The following is a 21,008-nucleotide window of genomic DNA, read 5'->3' as shown; positions in this document are numbered from 1 at the left end:
CTCGTCTTCCTCCTGTCCATGCCGAGCCTCCGCACTGAGGACGAAGAAGACAGTGTCCCCGCGTGCCACAGAACAGAAATGGCGGAGCAGGCGACCCAGACGGTAAGCGCTCCAGGCTGTCATCGTGCGCCTCCCTTCGTGGTTATATGGCGCCGAAACACGCATGGCGCATGCATTCTGGGACCATATATACTTTCTCGGCCTGCTTACGGAGCAGCGTCCGCCCTTAAAAAGTATACTTGAAGGAGACGTCCTTGCTATGGGAAGCGTGACGTCAGCAGCAATCAGCCCTGCTTCCGTTGCTCCTTCGTTCAAAAGGAGCCACAGAGCTGGATGTAATATGTTGGTAGAAAACTGATCTCGGGCTACTCTCGACGCCACGGCGCGCTTCGGTGCGGTCGACATAGCGTGCGCTAAAGAGAGTCCACTCGGCAATCGCTGAGCCAGAAGCGCTGTAAGGAAGGAATTTCGAGGTTGCTGCTGATACGCGTTCAGCGTAGGGCTACTTTGTGCCTATAGCTGCAGCAGTCCCCAGGACAGTGTAGTGGGACTCCCGTGTTCCTCCCAGCTGACACTAGTGGAGTCATGTGAACAGCTCTCCCGACTGTTCGCGCTCTAGCAGGGCCGAGAGACGACAGCGGCGTATGCAGGGCTGTCAAGGAGCCCTTTTCTCTTAATATGCGCGCCGCAGAAAAGAGCTTAACTACATGTGCAGCTTTGACGGAACGGCATTTTTGGTCACCCCTATAGCTCATCGAAGCCTCCCATACTTGAGTGAAAGAAAGAGTATCGAGATAACCTCCTCGTCGCCTTGTGTGAGAGAGTTTCTAACGACTTATAAAAGTAGGGCGAAACAACGTGGGCGAAGGAACAGAATTAGAATACATGTGTCTTATGTGTCTTCGTCAAGTCGATATGCACCAACTATAACCCAGACCGAGCTTTTGGCGCGACAAGCTTCTCGCGTACCGTGATCTTGCATCTTTCTTTTTCTTTTATCCCGTTTAAAATGCTCGTTCCCAATACCTCTGTCGTCGACGGTCACAGGTGGATGCGCAGCGCGACGCTGAAGCCGTCTCTCCGAAGCTGCACGCCAAGGACGGCGAGTCTCCCTTCTTCGATGAGGGCCTCATGCAGGCCGGTGAGCAGCAGCAACCGCCGCCCACCGAGGGTACGTTGCGCGCATGCGCGGAGCACCTCTGCAGCCGCACTGGCGGTTGGCTGCTGAGCCCGAGGACGCGCGATCGAATCCCGGCCACGGCGGCTGCATTTCGATGGAGGCGAAATCCGAAAACACCCGTTGGCTGTGCTGTGTATGCCTCAATGCACATGAAGGAAGTATAGGTGACCTAACTTTATTCGGAGCCATCCAGTGAGGCGTTTCTCATAGTCGAAACTAATTTGCAGCGCTATATGACGCTCAACCCCATATGCCAACTTATAGGCCCTTTCATTATGTGCCAGTTTGCACAGAAAGGCTAATCTGTGGGTTGTTTTTCCGATTTGCAGAGAAAGACAAATTTATTGGTTGTTTTTCCGCGAAGTTGAAAATGACTCGGATATTATACGCCAAGACGAAAACTATAGCAAGAAAACAGAAAAAAAGTGTGCTTGTCAAACATAACTATGGAGTAACTATAATAGTTAATGGACTTCTCCAACTTCCCTTTCATACTGTATAGGGACCTGCACAGAATGTCTCGTCAGCCATGTGCGGAAGGCGCCAATCTGATTGGGACGAACAGAAGCGGGGCTGCACGAGTTCATTGCCCGTGCATAGTCCTGCTTCTTCCCCTTTGCCTCCGCGCGCACCTTTATTGCAGCCAACAGCAGATTCGAACGTGGGCCAACTATACACTCATCCCAGTACCGTGCAGTCAGTACCACGACATTTCGATGCGCTGCATTCGCGGCAACCTGTGTGCATAAATTCACGCCATCGGTAAATTAGAGCAACCCCACGCAGGGTCAAATAATGGCGCCTTTTTTTCAGCTGAATTGAGCTAAATATAAGCTGTGACGTATTTTTACAACGACATGTGGCACCTTTAATGAGAAGCAGCGTCTGCGCAGCAGTGGTATGACGTTGTATGACATATGGTTGGTGTTGGATTGCGGATGGGTGCTCTCGCAGATGTCTCCAGTCAGGCACGCATCGGGGGGAGGGGGCTCCTCCCCTCAAGCATTGCTCTTGTTAGCCATGGGCCCTGCCCCTCCGGGCTTCGCCCTATATACAACTACTTCGGGCCCCTCCCGAAACCATTTTCTGACAACGTGCCTATCTCCAGTATAATCATATGGTCTAAATGGGCCTTGAAGTGAGCACTCTCGGGCGATGGAGGGGGCGCCTACACAATAAAGCCATCTCTCTCACTCAATCTCGCAGCAGGGTGGTAAGCGTGGGTAGTCTTCTACTGCAAAAAAAAAAGAAATTAGCTACTTCGCGTAAGTAAGAGCGGCGGCATCTAATACACTATATGAAATATATAAAACACTGACGCGCCATTTACTCTTGACATCCACGACCTAAAACGTCTCGTCTCCGGTCCCACGTGTTGCGGGGCGCAGGAATATAGTAATGTCATCTGTGCCACCTGAAGTGTGCAAATGCTTTCTCGACCCCCTTGCGCAGAGCTGGCCAAGATGATGGCGAAGATGATGAACTGCTCGCCGATGGACGTGGGGCCCGACGGGGGACCTGTGCCTGGCGACGACTTCCCAGGGATGGTATGTAGTTTTGGCAACGCTTTGTCGCTTATCATCCACGAATATCATATATATTTCGAGCCATAAATCTCTGGGGCACACGTGTCTTGCTTCTTTTATTCCCGGAGTGCCCATAGCAGTGTGGCTGATAGCTTTCATGGCTCGACTATCGCACTCGACTCAGGTCACGAGATCGTCGATTCAATACTCTGATCGTTTCTTTCCATTGCGGCGGAATGCGCAAGCGCCTGATGGCTGAGGTTGCGGTGCACGTCACATATTCCCCACGCGGTCGAAAGAATAGCCCGGAATCCTCCACTCACACCCAGTGCTGCTATGATCCGTAATAAAAATTATCTATTTTCCATAGACTTCATATAAACTCTATTGCCTTCCTATAGATATTTCCTTTATTTATTCGAGGCGAAATTCTAGAGGCCCGTGTACTGTGCGATGCCAGTGCACGTTAAAGAACCCCAGGTGGTCGAAATTCCCGGAGCTCTTCACTACGGCGTCCCTCATAGCCTGAGTCGCTTTGGGACGTTAAACCCCACAAAACCAAACCAAACCTTTATTTATTCGTAGGCTACACCATCTATAGACAAAAGGTTACTAAAATGAATGACCATAAATCTATACATTGTCTATAAACCGGCAGCACATAAAAACAAATTTACCACAGATTTATTGTCTTTAGACTCTCTTAGAATTTATTGACAAAAGTCTATGGACCATCTATAGACCGTAAAGAAATCTTCCTAAAGGGTATACCGCCACTCTTGGGTGGCTGGCTCATGCTGTGAGTGACGCCCTGCATGCATGTCCGCCTGTCGTGAACACCCGTGCACCTCCGACCACACGCAGATGCGCGGCCTGCTGGCCAAGGCCGAGCAGCCGATCGGCGAGGACGAAGACGCCCTGGAGCACGTGCAGCAGCTGGTGACCGACGGCAGGGGAGTGCTGGAGAAGCTGGCGGAAGCGCTGAACAACCTGATCGCCAGGGGAATGAGCGAGAACACCGCCCAGCTCTGAGTCTGCGCACGACGCCCCGGCGAATGTGCCCTGCTCGACAGCGGAGCGCCCGGCGGAAGCCCCGAAATTAAACGCGACGCTCTGCTTACGAGCGAACCACCCCGTGCCCACTGCTTTCTCTGCCGTATTGTATGGTCGGCCATTCGGCCCTTAATTAAGCGCTGTTATGGCCTCTAGAAAACATGGTACTATTGTAAGAGCGCATGCTGAGGTGCATGCACATTGAGGCGTTCTGGCCTGAACTGCACCGCCACGCAGCCGAGCGCATAGCCTGGTGTCGACACCGGCGCAGTGCACACGAGCGTCCTGTGCCACCTGCTGGCATGCTCACTCCTTTCGTTACGCACATGCCGAGCTGGTGACGCACGATTACCTGCTGAAACCGCCGCTTTCAGAAAGAGAGCTCCACTCCTCTGGGTACAACTTCCGACTTCGATGAGGACGAGATAATGGCCTTCAGGGCCTCACAAGGTCAAACCGAACTTAACTGCGTGGTGGTATGGCCCAAGCTATGGTTGTACGACCACATGATCATATGACGGTAGCAATTAGGTACCTGACCTTGATATTTGACCTTAACAGTTTATTTGAGGCAGTGTGCACCACACCGACAATGACCTTCAATGCCTCAAAAGGTCAAACCGGACTTAACTGCGTGGTGGAATCGCCCAAGCTATGGTAGTACGACCACGTGATCATATGACTATAAACATTGGGTACCTTAACTTGATATTTGACCTTAACAGTTTATTTGAGGCAGTGTGCACCACACCGATGATGACTTTCAATGCTTCAAAAGGTCAAACCGAACTTAACTGCGTGATGGTATACGGCCCAAGCTATCTTAGTATGACCACGTGAACGTATGACTGACCATTGGGTACCTGACCTTGGCTCTGAGATTTGATTTGAGGCAGTGGCGACCATGCTTAACAGAGCTTTCGCTCGTATAACTAGCCTTCAAGCCACGTTGAATCCCAGCCATATTTTGAATAATCTGTCGCCGAATTACATTCACGGAAAGCATTATCTGGCTATGCAGCCTAGGCAAGTAATTAAGGAAAGGGAAGGAGAGAGTTTACTGTAGACAGCCCTTTTTCACCGTGCTGTGTCACTGCGCATAGTCCGGCCAGTAAAACGGTTGTCGCATGAGCTTCCTTTGGTGTCGTTTTCTGCTTGTCTCTTGACTACGGTCAGCGGACCTGGCCGGGCAGAAAAGATCGCCGTCAGCCGGGCCGCATACGTCATGGACCAACACCGTTTATAACGTTTTGAACGTTTATACCGTGAGTGGGGTCGTGCGGAGACCAGGAGGCCTGCGGGCCTCGAATTCCCTTGCCAAATAAAGTGGTAAGCGAACACGTCTACTTAGGGCAGGTAGTGATCGCTAATACGCGTCATGAGAGGAAATTAACTAGAAGAAGAATGGGGTAGAGCACATTTGGCAGGTTCTCTCAGATTAGGAATGGCAGTTTACCAATACCTCTCAAGAGAAAAGTATACAACAGCTGTATATCTTACCGGTACTCACCTATGGGGCAGAAACGTGGAAGCTAACGAAAAGGATTCAGCTTACGTTAAAGACAACGCAGCGCGCTATGGAAAGAAAAAAAATGATACTGAGGTGTAACGTTAAGAGACCGGAAGCGGGCAGAGTGGGTGAGGGAACAAACACGAGTTAATGATATCCTATAGTCGAAATCAAGAGGAAGATATGGTCTTGGGCAGGGCATGTAATGCGAAGGCAAGATAACCGATGGTCATTAAGAATAACAGAGTGGATTCTAAGTGAAGGCAAGCGTAGCAGCGGGCGGCTGAAAGTCAGTTGGGCGGATGAGATTAAGAAGTTTGCGGGCATACTGTGGCCACAGTTGGCAAATGGCAGGGTTAATTGGGCAGGCATGGAAGAGGCCTTTGTTGTTTTGCCTCAGAAGCGATGGCACACACCCACGGTGGGGGAGAGGCCTGTAGCCTGCAGTGGGCGTAGTCAGGGTGATGATGATGATGTGTATGCTGCATGCAGCGTGGCTGTGAGTTCGACAGAGAATACAATACAGCGGACGCCTTTAATCCTGCCAATAAAAGATTAACTCCTCTTGCTCCAAGCAAGCTGACGATAAAAAATTACGCGCAAAAATCATACATATTTTGCATAGAAAGCGATTCACCTATAGAAGGCGCTGCTATGCCCACTAGTTGCACTCAGCTTCTAATCGGAAATAATTTGGAAATAATTGCAGCTTTGCTAGAGTTCAGGGGGCTTCGTCGAAATGGGAAACGCAGACTGCAGTGCACCATTGCAGCAATAAACTAAGATGAAACAATTGTCTCCATGTAGTGGAGCACGGCTTAAGGAATGGGTCTTTACAACTATAAAGAGGCAATCAGGACACCCGCCGGCTTTTGTGCATCTGGTGCTATTTTTTGCGCGCTATGCCTTTTGTTCGCCGATTCAGCGGTGGGGGGGAAGAAATGCTGTCCATTTCAGACCCGAAATTTCAGCAGGAGCTGAACGAAAGGGCAAAAGCGGTTGCAAGGACCAATGGACTCCCGGAAAAGGGGGACCGACAGCCAATGTTAGGTCCCATTAAAATATTTTCCACACCGTCGTCACCTCAAGGTAGAGGAGAAAGACGAAGGCGCTTGTGTCGCGGTCGCCGCAGCCACCAGTCCGTGCACGCTGGTCGCCCCCCGAGACCGCCGAGCAGCACTCCGCGGAGACATGTCCGAGCACGTCGAGCCCGTGAGTGAGCGTCAGTGTGCGGCCGCCGAAGGCTTTAAGCAGGGCAGCCGCGGTGGCTCACTGGTCATTGCGCTCGGCTGCTGGCCCGAAAGACGCGGGTTCGATCCCGGCCGCGGCGGTAGAATTTCGATAGTGGCGAAATTCTGGAGGCCCGTGTACTGTGCGATGTCTGTGGACGTTAAAGAACCCCAGGTGGTCGAAATTTTCGGAGCCCTTCACTATACGGCGTCCCTCATAGCCTGAGTAGCTTTGGGACGTTAAACCCCCAGAAACCAAACCCGAGCTGCTTTGTGACCGAAGGTCAAAAAAAATTGGCGGTTGTTTAGCTCTGGTTAAACCTGGAGTGACGCGATAGCTGCAGCTGCTCGAGTGGAGCTTGGTCAGCCTAATTTCAAAGTCAGTCTCGCCGCTCCGTTTCGCTGGGCGTTCTTCATCGTCATCCCACTTGATGCGGCGCATGCACACAGCTGTTGCAGCTCACTTTAGCCGGCAGCAGCAGTTGCTCCGCACCACGTGGCCAACCACATGACCACGTGGCGGTGGCGGTGCCACCACGCTGAAGGCTCGAAATGCTACCTTAATGTAGATCGCTACAAAAAGAAAGATCCGTGTGCTATGCGACATGTCAGTGCACGTTAAAGAGCACCAGGTGGTCGAAATTATTCCGCGACACCTGTTTCTTTCTTCTTTCACTCCACCTTACCCTCTTCCGTCATGGCACCGCTGAGGAGCCCACCGAGAAGCAGACACACCCGGCGTCGTGGCTCAGTGGTTTGAGCGCTCGGCTAACTGAGCCGGAGTACCCTGGCCGTGCATGGCACAATCGCACATTCCCCACTAGGTGAACGCGGCTGTTGTTGCCTGAGGGGATGAGAATTGCTAGACTTTGCTATTCGAAGATGACGCCAGGCTCCGCTTTCATCGCAGAAAGTCATTAACAACGAGGGGGAATCTACCACTGCCACTGTTCGTGCATGGCCACAATTCTGTACACAGTGCCACGGTGGAATGGACGCGTATATATGCTCCCCTTCAGGAGAGAATCGAGCTGCGCTGAGCAACGCTCTGGTGCACTTGGGAAATAGTCACTTCTATTTCTGTAATTTTTTGTAGCGATATTACGGCAGCATTTCGAGTCTTCAGCGGGGTGGCCCCGCACCGCAGTTGTGGCCGAGGGGCTTGGGCGTCCGCCTCAGCTGCGGAAGGTGGCTGGTTCGAAACCCACCGACGGCTACCCACCGGTAAAAATGGGTACAAGCGTCCCCCGGCCCGGCGCCCAGCTTCCTCAGGGGTGTACGCTTGGAAGAAGCTCCACAAATCCCGCTGCACCCTCCGGGGCAAAACCAGTTTCGAACACAATCAGCCTGCAAAGGTGGTTCGTGAGTAAGTTGAGAGGTCGCAACGAGTGTTGCGAGTTAGGTGAAGTTTAAATGAGTCCACTCTGCGAGAGTTCAGCACATAAAAAAAATCTGTCTTCGATGAGAGTTCGGCACGGTCGCGTGGTGCGGAGCAGCTGATGCTGCCGGCGGCGCGGCGCGCCGGCGAAACCGAGCTGCGACAGCTGTGCGCATGCGCCGTGCCAAGTTCGACGAAGATGGAGGAGTAAAGCCTCTTGATATTGAAAGTAGCGACATTCTCCTCCTCGATTATCCTCGCCCGCCAGAAGTGCGCGCTGCGCACGGCACGCTTCGCCGGCCGATGTGTTCGCTGGCACACATGAGCGCGCCAAAGCTCGCGCTTCTTTTCACGCTCTATTATTAAACACAACCGCAAGAAAGTGATGTGACATGCGGGACTTTGCCACGAACCACATTTATCACTTTCTCGTTCGAGCAAGAAAGAAAAGCACTAAACGTCAGCGCTTGAGGCATGAGCAACCAAACCGCACTCCGTGCTCCTCAATACGGCAGAGTTTTTATTAGCCCGAGATTTGCGTTACGTTTTCTATTCAATATTTTTTTAGCTCACTGACGCTCCGTTAAATCTAGATTTGACCTAGCACTACATTTTTGCGGAAGTACTGCTTATGACGCTGTTATTTTGCAATCAAACGAGATTTAGGTTTATGGTTTGGTTTATGAGGGTTTAACGTCCCAAAGCGACAGGCTATGAGGGACGCCGTAGTGAAGGGCTCCGGAAATTTCGACCACCTGGGGTTCTTTAACGTGCACTGACATCGCACAGTACACGGGCCTCTAGAATTTCGCCTCCATCGAAATTCGACCGCCGCGGCCGGGATCGAACCTGCGTCTTTCGGGCCAGCAGCCGAGCGCCATAACCACTCAGCCAGCGCGGCGGCCAATCAAACGAGGTAAAGATTACGGTAATTTAGGTAACGAAGTCGTTTCGCGAGTGAGTGGCTGCGAAAATGCTGGGAAATTTTCTTTAATGCGCGTTATGCATTTTTTAGCAGGTTTCACAACGAAAATTTTAAGCTTGGCTCGTCGGAGTGATGCACACGCCACGGCTTTATTGCCTTCCTTACAAATTTCACGGCTGCTTGAAAGAGAACTTTATTTTCTAGTTTTTTATTTAACTTTATTAACTACTGCAGAAGCGAGTGTGGCGAGGGGTTTGGCTTAAAATTTTCGGGTGATTGCTGGTGCCAACAGAAGATTTTATTAAGTGGCGGAAAGATACGGTATTCTCCTGATGACTCAGCTACGCTAATCCCTCTAAGGCTTTCAAGGAATGCTTCAGATGCCCGTGCTGAATCATTATTCAGCACTGTAAAGCCTGATCAGAAATGATGTATTCATTCCAAGAAAAACTCAAAAGAAAACATTTGACAGAAGTCTGTCTGTTTGGGAAATTTAATTTAGTAGAAAGATGGCTGACGCCAACCATGTTACTTTTTGAAAAACACGACCTTTCGGGACCGGCTAGGTCCCTTCTTCATGGTGTGACTACGGGCGAGGCGCAGCTTGGCTTTTTAAGCCCTCGTGTGGAAGACTTCCGGGTCAGTGGCCGCAAACCATGGATGTAAGAAGAGTTAAGTGCCCCCAGGGAGCGATTCCGTGACTAAGCGAGTCTCACGGAAAACGGAAACGATTTGTACTCTTATTAACTACGGAGCTAAAGAATCTGATGTTATTTTGAAAGCAGCATTCAATGCAGTTATCATAACAATTTCGCCTGCGACAATTCAAAGCTCGCTCTAAAAAGCACCTTTTCTGTGACTCGCTCCTCAGGTGGCATCAGATCTTGGAGTAGCGGTAGAGTTGCGGGAAGTCGCGACGGTGGATCGAGCGCCTTAATCTCTCTGAAGATTCACACCCCTTATCTCTCAGACATACGATGGGACAATGCCATTAAAGCTACCTCGCTAGAGCTCTGGGGCACAAGAGAGACTGCTGTACACGCTACGAAAATCAACATGTTTTCTATATTACACAAGGTCAGCAGAACGCGTATTTACCGGCAAAACAAAAAAAAAATGAACGTCGATGATGCAAACGTTTTTTGCGGAAGCCCACACTGAGATGCACAAATTAAAGTCACTATAATAGGCGTAATCCTCACGCCAACAGACGCGAATAGAACACACAGAGCAATGCCATCATATGGATAGATTATCACGTGAAACGACGCGCAATGATCAGCGGAAGAAGCAATATTATCAGCTTCCTGATGATCTCGCAAAAGGCTTTAAGCATGCTCACTAGGTAAGGTACCACGAAATGCACAGGACTTCGCCGAGGACGGTGTGCTAGCTTAGTCGGAACAAAGTCCTTAAGGGCGATGTTGTGGGCCTCCTTTGTTATTCGGCTGATGTCATTTTTTCCTCGAGCAATCGCGAATAGCACGACGCCATTTTCACTCCGGCTTGTGCACTGAAATGCACCGCAAACGGACACAACACGTCATTAAAAGTAGAGTTGGGATTGTCAGCGCGTAAGTCAACGGAGCTGGAGCGCATGGCGCCGACGAAAGAAGAAAACACAAGAAGACGATTCTTTCCCGCGCGTTGCCTGGGGGACGGCCGGGCGGGCCAATCATCGTTCAGAAAAGCGCCGAGCAGAGAGTCGGGGGAGCAGGATGTGCGAGAGTTGGCGGCGCGGCGGCAAAGTTCACAGAAATGCGCTACTTTCATATCAAGGGGCTTTATGGAGGAGGAGCGCCCAGCTAAACGGAGCGCCGAAAGACTGACTTAGTAATTAGATTCAGCGAGTTCCACTCGGCCAGCTGTAGTTATCGCGTCAGTCCAGGTTTAACCAGAGCTAAACCACAGCCATTTTTTTGTTAATTTCGTTGCGTTAGTTCCTAGCGCTCTTAGGTGCATGCACTGGTCTTACGCAAACACTGTAGTCTCCCCTGCAATTAATCCTTCCTGCGTTGCAGGTATATATAAATAAATAAATGTAGCAACCCTTTATACTCTAACCGGATAATTTTTATGTCAGCTGGTGAACGCACTAGCTCATAGTTCGGAAAACAATGAGCCTGCTCAAGGTTGTCCGCTGTTTTCATGCAACAGGTTATGTTACCCATAATATTGTAATTGTTTGTTCATGTGTGTGCTAAGGTCCACCTTCGAAATGAACAATTACCATGATCCCTAGCGTGCACATTAAACAAATCCTGGGAATTAGATGCTCCAATTTCTAATTATTGTGACAGTGTAAAAATTTTGTGTATGCGTATAAAACAATAACTTTAGGTATTTTCCGTTGCCAACCAGACTTAAACGGGCCTCTAGCATTTCGCCTAATATAATAATCATAATAATAATTGGTTTTTGCGGAAAGGAAATGGCGCAGTATCTGTCTCGTATATCGTGGGGCACCTGAACCGCGCCGTAAGAGAAGGGATAAAGGAGGGAGTGAAAGAAGAATGGAAAAAAAGAGGTGCGTAGTGGAGGGCTCCGGAATTAATTAATTGGCCTTTGAGGGCTCCGGAATAATTTCGACCACCTGGAGATCTTTAACTGCACTGACATCGCACAGCACACGGGCGCTTTAGCGTTTTCCCTCCATAAAAACGCCGCCGCCACGGTCGGGTTCGAACCCGGGAACTCCGGATCAGTATCCGAGCGCCCTAACCACTGACCCACCGCGGCTTTTTTTGTCTTTATTGCCTGTTTCGACAGTTTACAACAGATCACAAACACGTTCTGCACTACATTCTCAAACATCAAGAGCGGACATGCGTTTCACTCACGTCAGAAAATCAAAACTGTTTCAAAGAACACAACTCTCCCATCAACTCGATAACTTGATCTCCAAAACATAGCTCGTTGGACACTGTACGCAGCTTAAATATGTTTTCTTTGAAGTAATCTCGGACAGACCGCGCATCTTCCTCGCAGTGTCGCGGGTGCATTTCGCCTCCATAATAGGAATTCTACCGGTGCGTGCGTGTGTGTGTGTGTGTGTTCTCACAGACACACATACTAGCTCATTCCAGTTATTAAGCATGACCTGCTTTTATCTCCTGTTGTCAGCGCGTCGAGGATGCCCTTGGCGCCAGAACCCCAGAACGGAGGAGAGCACGTAGCCGAACCTAAACGAACACTGCCGAAACATTCGTTCGCCCCTACACGTGCTGGGCCACCACTGAAGAGGCGCATGCGTCAACAGCAGCGTCTTGCTGTTGTTGTTGACAGCAAGAAAGAAAGGAAGGAAGGAAAGTGCACGGGCCTGCCTAGTGGCTCAAGCCGAGCCACGCTCGCTGCCGCGTGCTGATAGTAGAAGAGCAGCGTCTTTGTAGTCCCGTGGCAGGCGAAGCCAGCGACAGGTGCACGCGCATTCCTGGTGGCAACTGATGAGCGAGACAGCGATGCGCGATGCGCCGCACAAGAGATCCGGGTTCATTTCGACTGCCTGGGGTTATTTAATGTACTGTATACACCCACATCACTTAGCGCATTGGCCTTTGCATTTCGCCTCCACCGAAACGTCGCCACCGCAGCCATGCGCTGAGTCAGGTGAAGCATGCATGGTTCGGTGAACCGGATGGAACTCGGTGGATTCGCACGCTAGACGAGGTTTCGGGCAAATCCGTGACGTCACGCCAAGTCAGCGGACCGTCCGCCTATAATAATAATAATAATGATAATAATAATAATAATAATAATAATAATAATAATAATAATAATAATAATAATAATAATAATAATAATAATAATAATTGGTTTTTGGGGAAAGGAAATGGCACAGTATCTGTCTCATATATCGTTGGACACCTGAACCGTGCCGGAAGGGAAAGGATAAGGGAGGGAGTGAAAGAAGAAAGGAAGAAAGAGGTGCCGTAGGCTACACGACGGATGAAAACAGCAAAAAGTAGTAGTAGTGGTTTATTTAAAATAACATAAAAGGAAGGTAAAAGATGAAAATTGGTTTTTGGGGAAAGGAAATGGCGCAGTATCTGTCTCGCATATAGGTGTACGCCTGAACCGCGGCGTAAGGGAAGGGGATAAAGGAGTGACTAAGAGAAGAAAGGAAGAAAGAGGTACCGTAGTGGAGGGGCTTCCTAAAAAGAAAATAACAGCAGACCCCAAAGTGAAAAAAAAAAACGCCCTCCTTTTTCCGTTCGCGCACACAATTTGGTCGGCTTGAATACGTGACGTCGGGCCACTCGATGCGCTGTTCGTCCTCGAGGTCTGCGATTTGGTCTGTCGTGTGTACGGGTAGTAAATAAAAATAAATTACACCACTTTCTACCGTTATGCGGAATCGACTAAAATTGATTGATTGGTTCATTCATTCATGCATTCATTGGACGCACCTGAACGCTTATAGAACGGCCGGCGGCACAGACCCAACAGGCATTCCAACGAACTCTTCCCGTGTCTCCATTCACTGCTTACCGCTTGTGTCTTGCTTTAATCAAGGAGAGTAGTCGCGAACGTAAGCGACAGCCTACACACACTCCCTTACAGTACGGCCCAGGACACACATGGGCCGATATGCGTGTTTTAGTGCTCTTCACAGGCATCTGCTCCACGCGTGCAGGCCACCGGAACGGTGCTGAAGCCGCATCCGCCGCCGGGGACGCCTACTCAACTGCAGCCTACGACCGGGGCAGGCGTGGGCGAAGGATTCGTGTCGGCTACGACTCCGGACGAAGCCCCAGACTACGCTCAGGGTATGCGCGTGTGCACACCGCGAGGGCTGTAGAGGTGCATTCAGGGCTTGCGACAGCGTCCCGCTCGACGGAGAAACCCGCCGCAGTTATTGGCATCTCGAGAAAATGGACATTGGTCGAGAGGGTCATGACGTCAAACTACACGACCTCGCGCGGGTAATTGAAACACCCATCACCGATCGCGCAGATTAGTGGTGACATTACTACACAAATCCTCACTCGCCTTACAGTGTCGTGATGTCATTCACTCACCATTACGTAGTGTCTCTGAAGAAACAAAAGCAGTTACGCTGAAAAAAAACTCGTGAGGACGCTCAAGATCCTCCTTACGGGTATGACGCGACAGCTTTAATGGGTCCCTGCAGCGCCCTGGAGTCATCTTGGCGTATTACTTCATAGAGTAGGATACTGTTTTTTCTTTCACGATCACCTAACGCTTAACCTAACCATAAGAGCCAATCCGACAGCATTCGAGATCCCTTCTGAGCAAGTATACTGCCTACATGCCCATGTATGCGGAATGGGTCATTCTCTATACTTCACTTTCACAGATTGTGGAGAGCCCTCTGCGCAACGGTGCAGCGTTTAAGCATGCGCCACTGACCCGGCAGGTAGCTGTTTCAAACGGAGACTCCAGTGGGGTTTGTGATACTCAGGTTGCCCTTCCAGAACCTCTCACGCGGCTAATCATTAATTTCACTTCCACTACGATGGACAGGTTGTGATGACGTCGAAATGTGGCGTGACCGAGGTGGCGCATGGGCCACCAGCTTTCTTGCTCACACCTCCGCCGCCGACGACGACACCATCGCCGAATTTTCCGCAGTACGGAAGCCTTAAAGCTTTCGCGTTAAATGTGGGGTCGAGCCGGGACTGGAACCGTCACCCTATGTGTCGTGAGCCGGGCGCTTTACCTTTCGACCACTGAGGAACGTTCGTTCGACCTGGTTAAAGGGAGGCATTGTGTGTCTAGTAGTCCATAACTTTAATAAATTAAAATGAAATGAAAAAGTAATAAAAACAAATATAAAATAAAATAAACAACAATGCTTATGTCTGCGAAGTGATATGCAAAGAGGACCCGAGGCCGCTGTAGGAACCCATTAACGCTATTGCGTATACTCTTAACGCGGAACTTAACGCGCGGTTAAACTCAGACGTAGCGCGTGCGCGCGCGGCACGGCGACGTCACAGCGGCAAAACGCGACCATCTACACTCCAGCGGCGCCTGAACGCCGGCGTGTTCGGCGGCTTCCAGCGCGATCCGACGGCTCCCGGCGCCGAATGCAGCAGGCTGCACTTCGCGCGGGCCGCGCCGGCCGCCGCCGGCCGACAGGACCGGTTCCTCCTTTCGTCGGGGCACGGCCGGTCTCGAGGCTGGGCAGCGCTGTTTTGCGAATCCACGACAGAGGGCGTGTCGGACGTTCTGCGCATGCGTTTCTCCAGACGCAGCGGCCGCGTGGCGTCGGAGCAGTCTGTAGGCGGGCCAGATTTGCGCCTGGCGCGGCTTTGCCGACTTGACGTGGCCGACCGCCACCGGCGCTCGCCCGCGTGCCGAGGACGTCGGAGTATATTAGGTGCCCCCAGAATTTTGAGGGAACCGGTGACTTTCTGTACATGTGTGAAAACCGGCCGGGGAAACATGGCCCCGCAGCGCGCCGATGCCGTGCGGCGGCGCTGACGGCAGAGACGTGGTAAGTCGCGCAGCCAAAATGAGCGCATCGCGTAGGCTAAACTTAACCACTGAAGAGAAAATGAGCCCGTTTTGCTTATCGCGTGCTTTCTGCTAGTGTCAAAGAATGGACCTTTATTATAAAATAGTGTTTCGTCAACTCGGATCATTATTCCCGTGAAATATGCTGCTTCACAACCCAGTTTGCATTGCATAGCTGGACTGAAGCGCGTTTCGTGCGCGCACATTTCGAGACGCTGCCCAGGATGTGAGGGACGCCGTTAATGCCGCAGCGGAAGGTTGCGGAATAATTTAAACGACATGCACTGACTCTCTGCGTTGCGCCGCCACTGAAACGCAGCCACTACACGTACGTACGGCGAGAAGAGCAGGTTGTAATGCGTGCCGTATGACCTCAAAACTGCAGTCGCATTGGCTGAAGGCGAAAATTAAAACTCGTTTTTAGGGAAAGGAAATATCGCAGTATCTGTCTCACCGATATCGGTGGACACCTGAACCGCGCCGTAAGGGAAGGAATTATGGAGGAGGGACTAAGAGAAGAAAGGAAGAAAGAGTGGCCGTAGTGGAGGGCTCCGGAATAATTTCGACCACCTGGGGATCTTTAACGTGCACTGACATCGCACAGCACATGGGCGCCTTAGCGTTTCGCCTCCATCGATTCGCGGCCGCCGCGGTCGGGTTCGCGGTCGGGTACTCCGGATCAGTAGCCGAGCGCTCTAACCACTAGTAGCCACCGCGGCGGGTAGATGAAGCGCCCCAAAGCACAAACCAGGCGCCACAACGCACTAACCGGTTTTTGTTGCCGCTTGCGAACCTGTAGCATGTATGCCATCTTGACGCTCATGTAAGCAATGAAGCAGCACATCTGGCCATGAAATCGTTTATTTACAAGTGAGGGGGAAATTTTTCCAGAATTTGATCTACAGCACACAAAGCTTCAGTGTTTTCCGTTGCTTCTCACTATCCTCCTGATTTATACCCTTAAGGAAAAAAAACAATCCTTGTGAGGCAATAAAAACGTACAACTGATGCTGTCAGCGCAACAGAACGCTCAAAAGGACTAATTTTTGGCACATATCACTAATTGACTGTAAATACCTTTTCCGCAGCTTCGACGTGAAAGCGCGTTCGGCTGAACGCATGTGCAAGTTTGTTTTCAAGGATGGTGACAAGACTGTAAAATGATACTGACAGACTTGTCGGCACTTGGGATCGCACGAGACCACTTGACAAACATTCCCTGGCAGGCAGGGGCACGCACGGAGCAGAGGTGTTTTTTTTAATGTTTTTCTGTACCCCGTACCACACCCAGGCGCAAAGCACAAATGCTCCGTCTTCTTTTTTGTTGTTGAAGGTATCTCGCCCTCGAATGAGAAAACGCTGCTACAGACACTCCAATACAGGTGACGAAACGAACTGTACTAACTGCTACGGGGTGCGCAAGGCCGACGCGGCAGAGCTTACCGCGCCGCTACTAGCAGCGCCACATTCCTCCTGGCGGCATCGGTGTGCAGAGGGGTCACGCTCAGCCGACGCAAAGCGCCGCGCTCTTCACACCTTCCCAATCTAGCCACCTTAACAAGACGGTTAAAGGTAAAAATAGTAAATTTGTAACTTTTGGGGTTTAACGTGGCCAAACGACAGACACCGCGTATGAACGCCGTCTGGTGGAGGGTTTCGGATTAAATTAGAACACCTGGGGCTCTCTAACGTGCGCTGTCATCGCACAGCACACAAGTGTCTTTTGCATTTCTCGGGGTAGCGAAGCATCAGGGCGGTCAGTGTGCATGTCGTCGTGTTAGTCTTAGTGTGCGTCACCAGGACCGCAGGATGCAGTTGGCGCCAGTGCATATGCACGCTCCTAAATGGACGTGCAGTGGTATTTTGAATGGCAAAGATGTGTTTGAGCTAGGATGACAGTTATTGTTTCGGGATAAAACGTTTCTGTTAAACTATCGTTGGTGACCTGAACACTTATTGCTGCTCTTGCAAAGACGAGTAGCTCTGCTTTACTTGGACCGAGTCTCAGAGTCCCAAACCAACAGAAGTGCTCGCTTCTCATAAATTAGGCCACTATATAGTGCTGACGTTCTTTGCACGCGTGGCGGATAAATTGGAGCAGCTGCCCCAATACAGCATTCAGGATACCGCATCTGTCGTAGGCTGTGCGGAGGTGTTCGCAAGCCTGCTCGCCGAGACAACCAGGGAGCTGGGATCCCTTTGCAAGGGCGAAGATGACGCCAAGAAGGTGGGTGCTACCAGAGGTATTGGACTAGCCAGCTGGTGCTACCGATGTTTATTTAGATACATAATTTTCGAACCATGCTCTATGGGAAGCTTTCCCGTACGCTCTGAGCCGTGGCTTCATGTCGTAGATATGTCTGAACGCACTGCGACGCAGGAAAATGTCGATGAAGGAGTCGCCTTGGGCCATCACCCATGCTACCGTTTTTGCTTCGTCGAAAGCGTTCCCATTGGTTTTCTATGGCAGTTTTCACTGTTCATATGCGATCGATGGAAATGCTTTAAAAGAAAGATTTTGATATATATCAGAAGAATATACGATTACCTTCAACATTCACATAATAATTACGCATTACAATATGCCAGTATTCAACATTTATAAGCAATTTAAAATTTATAAACAGATTTATAAGCAATTTCACGCGGTATTCATATGCACGTAGATATTCGTGCAGCACAACAAACAATGCTGTGAAGGAGCATGGTGAGTAATGCCTGGCTGTAGCATACGCTCGCCAGCAAGTATAGGCCATCAATGCTTTTTTTAGATTTCAAGGGCACTCGCGAAATAAAGAGGCGCCGCCTTGAATGGGGTTTGCAGGTTACGCACGGCGATCGTAGCTCAAAGTTTTTTGGGGAGGGCGACCATTATTATTTGAAACAAATCGACTTCGTAATCATTGTCTTTGCATTATCAGCCCTTATTTACGCACTGGGGGGAGGGGAAGAGAATGGGAATTTTTGTTTCGTGCCCGAAACTGCTGATAATGAGAAAATATTTCTCAATCAAAGGGAAGGTAGCAGACCTCTTGGACGGAGCGACAAGCAGCATTGACTACGATCAACTATCGGAGTCTGTTGAAATGCGAATGGGCACAACCGAGACAAGAGGAAGAAGGAATACCGCTCAATTCGTATCTTCTGTAAGCACCTGCCACTGCCCACTGAAATCCGAAGTGGACTGCCCCAACGCCACTACGCTGACCAGGGGCGCTACCAGTATGCACGCATCAGTTCCTTCATGTATACCTCGGTGCCTCACGCGCATTCATGCAGTGCATGCACCGCGCAGGGACCCCCGGAGTCACCGCGCCCAGAGTGCGACCCCGAGGCGTTGCAGTGCCTCGAGGACATGGTGGCGCAGGGCGAGCATCTTCTGGAGGAGATGCACGACCAGTTGTGCGCCATGCTGGCCGACCCACTCACGGCGCCCGCGCTGTAGCCTCCTCCTCCACTGCATGCTGACCACGGAAAATTACGCCTTCTCGGCCGCGTAAGCTTCTCGAATAAAACGCGCCGCATGCGTTTAACGGCCATGAATGCAGTGAGCAGCTGCATGTGGTTATCCTTCCTGCCTTGTCTTATTTCTTAGCTTCGGGCACACAGAATTCCATCTATATATAAAACTGAAAATTGTATACGCACAACTTAATCTCCAAGACCTCCCCCATACAATCTTTAAGGTATAGGGTTTAACCTCCATAAGCTGGACTCGGCCTATCGTAGTCATCACCCCAACTATAGGCTCACTGCAGGGCAAAGGCTTCCCCTATTCGCATCCCATTTAACCTGCTCCAGCTGCGGCCTATGTGTCCCCGCAGAATTCCTCACCTCACCAGCCCGCCTGACTGACTGCCGCACCCTGCTGCGCTTGCCCTCTCTTGGAGTCCACTCCAGTAATCCGGGTGGAGGCTCCGGAACTGATGGCTGAAGAGGAGGAGCTCTACCTCTCTTGCACCCCTGACTTCAAGCCAATTGAAATAGCGAAACACAGTACATCGGTCTCCTCTTTTACTTTCCTAGTTTACTGCCGCGTAAAATGATCAGCCATGAAATACGAGTCGGTAAAAAATGCAGGAACAGAAATCGTGCAGGAACACATGAGAGAAACATTTGGCAAAAATTGTACGCTCAGTAGATGAAGAAACACGCCATAATTAGAACTTGATGACCATCACCGACAAAAGTTGGGACCGTATATAGTAAGCCATAGTGTCTAAATGCAGGATTAAGCAAAGCAATCTTATGCTGGACCAAATTTCCCCTCAACATTGCGCCGGAGACACTGTAGGCATTTAGAGCCGGACGAACCGGGAAGTGGTGTAACCACTTGGTAAGTAATCCAGAATGGCTGCTTGCAGGGCTAGTTAGGAATAAGTAAGCCCCCTTCTGTATTGACAGAATGTACGTGTTCCGTGGCCCAATGGGAATAAAATCGCACTGGCAGTAAACTCGCATTTTGCAAATGAGAGCCGTTTGTTTGTTAGCCCGAATAGGCTGCATGCGATGAAGAGTGGGGTGCGATTAGGCGAGTGGACACGTCTGTTATAACGCGCCGTGAGAGCGGCCGTCAGAAGCCAAATGAGGGAGTAAGAAGGAAGTGCAGGTCAAAAGGATGTAAACTCTCCACAAGAATTAGCCGCAATATTTCTAGCCCACTTGCGCCATTTTGTTCGTGATGTGTGCAACAACGCACCCTGGGGTCTGCGTGACTTTGACTCAATGTAACATGGCTTGCCTAGCTCACGAGGAAGGGAGGTTGCTGTTAGACATATACGGCACAGGAAGGCACTGTCGTTAAACATGTGTCTATAAGTAATTAATTTACGGAAAGAAAAGTCAAATTTTGTCTCACCGTTTATAGAAAGATACAACTTAGTAAAATCAGTTGTGAAAACTGGGCCGTGCACAGACCGCGGCGTACTGTATTACTCCGCTAGCCAGTCACAAAAGTAAACGAAATCAGCTTTTTAACGAATGAGTTTATTAAACAAGGCAGGTATCAAAATTCTATAGCTTATACTTTTTTGTGATTAGCTTTTTGTTTAGGTGAGGGAAGTTTTAACAATGGACTACTTTTTGTCGTGGAGGAATTCTGTGCGCCGGTCGTGAATGTGGGCGGAGCTTCACTGCAGACCTCTCCACTTGTTCGCACATGAATTTGATCTCTTCGATTTGGATGCACTTTCCGCACTAGTTCAAGTCGCAGTGCAGCACTTTCGCATTCGTTTTGCCAGTGCAGCGCCCGCCCGCGGCACTTCCGTATTCGTTTTGCAGAAGTGCCAACCTAGTCCAGCACGAGTTCTTGACAGGCTTGCACTCGCCGAAGTGGGAGTGCAGCTGTAGTGCAGCAATATGGCGGCGCCCATGTGTAGGTCAGAGAAGCGGAGAAGGTATAGCCATTATGGTATTGTTATTTAATGAAATGATGATAGTTCTTTCTTGAAAGGAGGACGAGGTCGAGGCGTCATAATTGTAAACCTAAGCGGTCAAGTCGAGCCGCATGGACAGCATTTCAGCGCGAATTCATATGTCGTCTGTGTGTATACATGCAACGATTTTTTTTTTTCTGTGAAGCGACGATTTCATTGAACACGTTCACGGACTTCACTACGATTTGCTGCTTGAAAATTATTCACGTGGTCCGATCGGGATTTTGGTGGTCGTTGATGTTGGCGACACTCAGCTGGCTGTAATTTCGTGACGACGGCAAGGCTAGGAGAC

The 21,008-nt window shown here is 50.3% G+C and overlaps 2 protein-coding genes across 3 annotated transcripts; both read left to right on the top strand.

Annotated features, from left to right (window-relative positions):
• Window positions 1-3,766, top strand: LOC144119018 (uncharacterized). Its single transcript, XM_077651767.1, has 4 exons — window positions 1-102; window positions 1,048-1,171; window positions 2,633-2,727; window positions 3,571-3,766. Exons 1-4 carry the CDS (start codon window positions 19-21, stop codon window positions 3,736-3,738), a joined length of 471 nt encoding a protein of 156 aa, XP_077507893.1. The 5' UTR covers window positions 1-18; the 3' UTR covers window positions 3,739-3,766.
• Window positions 3,767-6,398: 2,632 nt separating this feature from the next.
• LOC144119017 (uncharacterized) lies at window positions 6,399-19,172 on the top strand. Of its 2 annotated transcripts, XR_013312227.1 has the most exons (5): window positions 6,399-6,481; window positions 13,435-13,567; window positions 17,423-17,508; window positions 18,577-18,777; window positions 19,106-19,172. XR_013312227.1 is itself a non-coding variant. In XM_077651766.1 (4 exons), the coding sequence occupies exons 1-4, from the start codon at window positions 6,461-6,463 to the stop codon at window positions 18,724-18,726; spliced, it is 390 nt and encodes a 129-aa protein (XP_077507892.1). In that variant the 5' UTR covers window positions 6,399-6,460; the 3' UTR covers window positions 18,727-18,838. The 2 variants fall into 2 exon arrangements, 1 of the variants encoding a protein (XP_077507892.1); XM_077651766.1 differs by lacking the exon at window positions 19,106-19,172 and having other exon boundaries at window positions 18,577-18,838.
• The last annotated feature ends 1,836 nt before the right edge of the window (window positions 19,173-21,008 follow it).

This window comes from Amblyomma americanum, chromosome 2, assembly GCF_052857255.1.
Source record: "Amblyomma americanum isolate KBUSLIRL-KWMA chromosome 2, ASM5285725v1, whole genome shotgun sequence".
Lineage (NCBI taxonomy): Eukaryota > Metazoa > Arthropoda > Arachnida > Ixodida > Ixodidae > Amblyomma > Amblyomma americanum.
The sequence above is the reverse complement of the archived record's forward strand: the minus strand, read 5'-3'. Positions and strand labels throughout refer to the sequence as shown.

Excerpts from the sequence above, each read along its gene's own strand:
- LOC144119018 (XM_077651767.1), top strand. The coding sequence starts at position 19 with ATGCCGAGCCTCCGCACTGAGGACGAAGAAGACAGTGTCCCCGCGTGC. Across the intron at positions 103-1,047 it reads CGGAGCAGGCGACCCAGACG|GTGGATGCGCAGCGCGACGC; the intron begins GTAAGCGCTCCA and ends CGACGGTCACAG. Across the intron at positions 1,172-2,632 it reads GCAACCGCCGCCCACCGAGG|AGCTGGCCAAGATGATGGCG; the intron begins GTACGTTGCGCG and ends CCCCTTGCGCAG.
- LOC144119017 (XM_077651766.1), top strand. The coding sequence starts at position 6,461 with ATGTCCGAGCACGTCGAGCCC. Across the intron at positions 6,482-13,434 it reads TGTCCGAGCACGTCGAGCCC|GCCACCGGAACGGTGCTGAA; the intron begins GTGAGTGAGCGT and ends CCACGCGTGCAG. Across the intron at positions 13,568-17,422 it reads AGCCCCAGACTACGCTCAGG|GCTGTGCGGAGGTGTTCGCA; the intron begins GTATGCGCGTGT and ends CATCTGTCGTAG.